The sequence below is a fragment of the Antrostomus carolinensis genome, unplaced genomic scaffold (assembly GCF_000700745.2).
Source record: "Antrostomus carolinensis isolate BGI_N321 unplaced genomic scaffold, ASM70074v2 scaffold18630, whole genome shotgun sequence".
Classification (NCBI taxonomy): domain Eukaryota; kingdom Metazoa; phylum Chordata; class Aves; order Caprimulgiformes; family Caprimulgidae; genus Antrostomus; species Antrostomus carolinensis.
The window spans coordinates 1-6,420 of NW_010289282.1; the positions used below are offsets into that span (position 1 = coordinate 1).

Consider the following 6,420-nt stretch of genomic DNA (forward strand, 5'->3'; position numbering starts at 1 on the left):
AAAAAAAAATTAGTTTTAAGAAGAATTTAATCACTTTGTTTTTGCAATTATATGATGTGGTGATGAAATCTGAATAGGAGTGAACTGCATCATTGACAAAATCTTATAATTATGTTCTTATGTAAACATTTCATTGTAGTATTTTACATATAATTTTTGTTTATTTTTGGTAACAAACTGTTTTCTTTTAAATTCTTTGATAGGTCTTCCCACTTGCCTTTTGTGTACATGCCTAGGGACCACAGTGTACTGCGACGATCATGAGCTTGACGCTATTCCACCATTGCCCAAGAAAACAACATATTTCTACTCACGCTACAACAGAATCAGGAAGATCAACAGAAATGACTTTGCTAACTTAAGTATGGACAGTAGTATTGTTGCAATTAGCAACAATATTTCTATTATTTCTGGCTCATATTAATCTAAGATATAGTGATTCATTTTATGTATTGTTTGATGATGGTAGGATTATACACATAAATGCACATATGGAAAAGTGGTTTGCTACTTTTGAAAGTGAAGGTCGATACTTCAAATACAGATTGTCAAACTTTTGAATTATTAGAAATAACAACAATCGTATCTTTTTACTGTTACTTGTAACCAGCTTTGTAAAGGAAGGAAAAAACACAAACCTCATGGAACATTTGTAGCATATTAGAAAGTACTGCTTTCCTGAACAAGACAAGTTCTCAGGTAGACATATTTTCAAATATTTGCAAAGTACCTGTGTGAAAAGATTTTTACCTTTAAATTTTACCTTTAATGTATATGTTCATTTTTTACTCTAGCATTATCTAGGAAAATCTTCAATAAATGAAAACTGTGAATCCAAAATCATTTGTGGTCTAAAATTGTCAAAAATTGGTGATTTGGGGAGCTTATATTTTCACATTTCCTACTTGACATTCTTAAAGATATCTAATTTTTCAGCAAGTATTAAGCCTCTCCTGTTTAGGGATATAGACTGCTCTATACTCACCAACCTGAGTATCAAACCCCATTCTTTGATTTTACTTTAGACCTAACTTTGTGTAACTAATGCTTATTGATTTCATTATGAAAAGTGTGGAATCAGTGCCAAAAAAAGGTTACCACAATAATTCATGGGAATGCATAGATCCGTATAGAAAACTATAAGGGTTTGGCTTGCTAAAACCAAGATGAAGGTTGGAACCTTCATAGAAGGAACACAACTGGTATTTAAAAAAAACCCCAAACCAATAAATACTAAGAAGAGGAAAAAAAAAAAAAAATATTTAGGGTAACCTATACTGCTAGCATAAGAATAAAATAATAAAGGAAAATAACATTGAAAAACATTCTGGGTAGGAAATAGAAGTAAGCTACAGAGTAATGCAAATCAAATAAATTCATATTAATGCACTGGTATTTAGACATTGTTCGCTTTTGCCAAAAATAAGTTTCATTTTCTTTTTTTGATTGGAAAAAAAATGTTTGAATGTATTTTAGAGAAAAGTCAATATATCAGATTTCTTATATAGAGGAAAATATTGAAAATAAAAAAAAAAAAAAAACCATGTGGAACAACATGGTAGTTAATATGATTGTTTCTCTTTAAACATTATTTTTTCCAAAAGACAACCATTTAAAAGATTCCTAGAACACACAGAAATGTTAAAACTATTAAATTTAAAATCTTTCACTGAAATATGTATGAAGAATGACACAGGCAATTCTAAATAGGATTAGAAGGAGATGTTGGTCCCCTTACTGAGGAGCACTCTTCAAATACAGATTATTGCATTATCTACAGAGAGAGAGAGCAGTCATATAGGGGGTCAGGAATGGATCTCATTCAAGATGCTTTACCTGTAATTTAAATAACCCATTTGCCTTTTTTTAAAAAAAACAAACTTTCAGGAAATACATTCTTACATCTTGTTGTATCTTATTTCTCTGGCAGATAATTTAAAGAGGATTGATTTGACTGCAAACTTTATATCAGAAATCCATGAAGATGCCTTCCGGAGATTGCCCCAACTTGAGGAGCTGGTGCTCCGTGACAATAGGATAAGGCAACTCCCGGAATTACCATCTACCTTAACATTTATTGATGTTAGTAAGAACAGGCTTGGTCGCAAAGGAATACGTAATGAGGCATTTAAAGTAAGTCTGGGTTTGACAGGAAAACCTTTTGTTCCTCTCTCCAAAGGACATGGTCAGAAGAGGAACCTAAGCGTCCCTCTACATGAGTAAAAGTCTTAAGATTATAGGCATCAAGAAGGTGCTGGCTGCTGTGCAATCTGTAAGGGTGGAGCAATATGTATGAACATTATCACCTGGAAATGAGAACCCTTTTTAGTCTTCTTTACAAATATTCACCTGAGACATTAAATGGCACAATATATTTCTATCTATGAACCAAATACCCAAATGACTGGCAAGACTCCAGAAAGCTGCTTGATGTTCCCTTACAAGTCGTCAAAAGGGAGGAGCAAAGCTATGGATGCCACTTGCTTCAAACTTACTCTGGCATGTATCTGCATGGGAACTTGCTAGAGTATTCATTTAATGTATATACATTTTTTCCACCTTGAAAAGCAGCAAAATTGGAACCTCTGATTGATCATCCTTCCTCCAAAGAATTTTGGTGGGGAGAAGCAGGCATGTACTGCTCTGATTGCATGTGAAATCTGTGGTCATTATAAAATATAATCCAGCTTCATATATTAGTCCTGGCTCATATGCACTATTCAATTGCATCAGAGAAAGCAGTTGTAACCAGCCATCTCTGAATTTCTCCTTGGGAAGACTGCTTTTCTACCAAGCAACCACCAGCAGTTACTGAATCAGATATTTTCTCCTAGGTCAACATAAGGCAGTTGTTGGGAATAAAAAAGATGGGCAAAAATCAGTCCCCCAATTCGAGACTCTGGCCTTTTCTTCTACACTCTCCTAATTTTAGCCATGAAGGAGTCTCAGTCTTTATCTTCCATATTTGCCAAGAACCTCCACCCTCATATCTCAGAGTTCTGTCACTAGGAATTAAACTAGGATGTTGCACTCAAAGTAGTTAAGTACCATGATAACTTCTGGGTGTATAAAGGGGGCAAAATGAGAGTATTCTACTGGGTCTTATTGGCCTAGCCAAGTTTATATCTTATTATTGTTATAATTACAAGCTGAAGCTGCTTCTTCCACTAAGTCAAGGGAGAAAATTATTTACCTTTTCAAATGGAAATATATTTTTAGCTCAAGCAGTTCTTATGCAGTTATGATTTGTTTCAACACCAATATACTCCTGCAAAATTGAGTAAGCTTGTCACAAAAGCAAGAAAAGAGACAGAATAGGAAGCCTTTCTGCATATGCCTGGGTAAGGCAGTATTTTCACTTTAGAACACCACCATTGAAATTACATTTCTAATTATTAAGTCTCTAGATATTTCAAATATTTCTTTTTCCTTTATTTTGGTCCAAACACCTAATTTTTAACAGTATCAATTCACAGCCTGTGCAAATGAAAATTTATTACTGTCTTTTAATTTCTGCCTTTTCAATCAGATAATGCTGAAACAAAATGTGTTAGTATTCAGTGGTGTTCACTGAAGTGACAGATTTCAAACTTACTTCATAAAGTTTTTTAAAAAATGTCTGTCATTGTCTCCTGCCTTTTTCTTTCATCCTCTAGGATCTGCATGAACTGCAGCATCTTTACATCACTGACAATAATTTGGATCACATTCCATTGCCGCTCCCTGAAAGCCTCCAAGCTCTTCATCTTCAGGTAGGCTACAAAAGCAATGGCTCTATGTATCACGTTCAAATACTAAGTAAAAATGGAAAGGGTAACTATCGTCTTGTTTAGTTTCTTCTGTTTATCCAAAAGCGTACTCAGTTAACTAAACAAATTATTGGAAACATACAGTTAACTAGTGAATATAATATTTGAAAGAAGTAAGATTTAGCTCAGTTAAGCATTAATTATTTGAATTTGTAATACAGTATTTTTCAAACATAAAATTCTAGTTTTATCGTTAGTGCAGATTAAAGTTATGTTCACAGCTGTGAAGAACAACATTATTCAAAGAGACTTCAAAGACATAAAGTTACTTTACATATTGGTTGTATCTATCTATACCAGTGCATTTCATTCTCTTAATAAATGTAATTCCAGTTGCTAAAATTTTTTCAGCCAAACTTTCCCACTTGACTGTGTTGGAACATCCATCTTCTTTCTGTATTACTTTTTTTTTTTTTCTATTTGCTTTTATCTATACCTTTGTTTCTGACCTTTTCCTTTTAACCTTTTCCACCTCTACTTCTTTCCCTTTATCTCCTCTTGTACCAATGCCCACTTTTGATGATCAGATGTGTTTATTATATAATACAGCAAAAAACCTCTTTGAATTACAGTCCTGGTGTACCATACATAGTTTGACTTTCAATAAATAAATCTATAGAAATACTCTGCCAGCTAGTTGATTGTTTTTTTCACCTGCCCATGCCTGTAAATTAAATATTCAGTGCTATATACTACAGGACAAAGCTAGTGAGCTGGACTTTTCCGTGTCAGTTTCTGGCTAGGAAAGGAATGGAGAAAAGAAGAATTTTCAGACAGCCTTCATTTTAGGAGATGACAGTCTCACTTCCTGGCAATGTATTCTAGCAATCCATTATTGAAAATAGATCACTTAAGCACAAAAGCTCAGTGAAGATAAGGTATAGAAGAGGAATTTACATCAAAGGAATAACATCTAAAGCATTCAATTTTCTCTGTATATATACAGATGTGAGTTAGGCTAATTTGAGAGGGCTTGAGGAAAGAAATTTGTCACAGATCAGGTGTCAGATTTGTGCATTTGCAGGTTGAGACCTTTCAAGCTTCCAAGATGATAATTATGGTCCTATGATTTTTGGTCTGGCCTATGCTGGTTCCAATTTACATTAATAAGGCTCTTCTGTATGATCCTGGAAATCAAAACGCTCTATACTTCTATCAGGCCTCTGCTACAAAGCCTGTCTCTGCTACACTGATTGAGTCACTCAGTTTTGAAGCTTTGCACTGGCCAAGAAATTTGACATTCTATACCCCTGGTAACAATTATCTCTCTAGGCACTGAAAATACCTCCATAAATTGTTCTTGAAAGACTAAAAAATTGCTTTCAAACAACTATTCTGATATCTTTTTTTTGTTGTTTTCTTTCAGAACAACAACATTCAAGAGATGCATGAAGACACTTTCTGCAAAATGAGAGATTTTACTTATGTACGTAGGACTCTTGAAGACATCAGACTGGATGGTAACCCCATCAACCTGAGCAAAACACCTTATGCATACATGTGCCTACCCCGTTTGCCAGTTGGTAACCTCATCTAAGCTTTGACAGAAACCAATACTCTCATAAACTGTAAAAATATTTAAAGAATAATTATTAGCTCACTGCTACACTAAGCAATATGTATTTTTTTCAAATCTCATTAATATGGGAAACATTTCTATTAATAACGATATTGATTACTGAGATACAAAGAGTAATATAAAATGCTAAAAGCCAACTCCATTATGTATCCAAGTGTAAGTTGCATAGCAATATCAAGAAAAATATTTTACTGAAAAAACTGTACTGAAGGCAATAAGATGAATGTAATTGCAAAATTTTGTGTTGAATTATTCAGAGTTAATGTACGAATTCTAAAGTTAAATAATTTTATGTGTTAAAATCTAACTATGACATAGTAAATAAAGAAGTAAAATATGCGTGCACAATTGAATATTTATTCCCTTTTCATTTAATTAAACATTTTTCTCTCAGAGGCACATTCTTTTTTCTTCTTCTTTCCTTAAACATCCTTTCATTTTGGAAAAGTAGTAGCAGTATTCTAAAAAGCATGTTTTCTTTAGCAAACAGAACCTCTCCTTGAATCGATAATGAAATATAGAGGTTAAACTTGTACCAAATTAACCCCCAAAAGTACATAAACTCTTTATTTATACCTTTACAGTAATAATTGTTCTTTGTAATGCTGATGAAGCCCAAAACTGTATTCTGTATCTTTGATAAACTTGCCTGCCAGATTTTCTGACAAATAAAAAACTCAAGTAAAGTAGTCTATTTGAGAAATACTGAACTTCATTCTGCATAGGAAGTGGAAAAAATTCCCCTTGATATCTTTCCACTGTCCCACAAATTATTGCAGTTCAATACAGTAAGGACCATAATTCAGAGACCCAAGTCACAGATATCCCTGTGGAGTCATGGGTCAGTTTCCGATTATTTGAAATAATTTACCTTTTCTGCTTTACTCTTTAAGAGCCTTACTAGTCAAAAACTAGGCAATTCCCTCCCATTGGGTAGCTTAATCAACTCTCTTCTTTTTGTGGAGGAGTTTTAATACATTTTTATAGGGAGAAAGCACCAAGAAAAGATCCGCTAGAAGCAACATAGGTACT

General features: G+C 33.6%; 1 protein-coding gene across 1 annotated transcript; it reads left to right on the forward strand.

Annotated features, from left to right (window-relative positions):
- Positions 1-203: 203 nt before the first annotated feature.
- Positions 204-5,356, forward strand: EPYC (epiphycan; the record flags this gene model as incomplete). Its single annotated transcript, XM_010169918.2, has 4 exons — positions 204-362; positions 1,931-2,133; positions 3,657-3,752; positions 5,176-5,356. Coding segments are annotated over 4 exons (629 nt in total), but the record flags the coding sequence as incomplete, so codon positions are not given.
- Between the last annotated feature and the right edge of the window lie 1,064 nt (positions 5,357-6,420).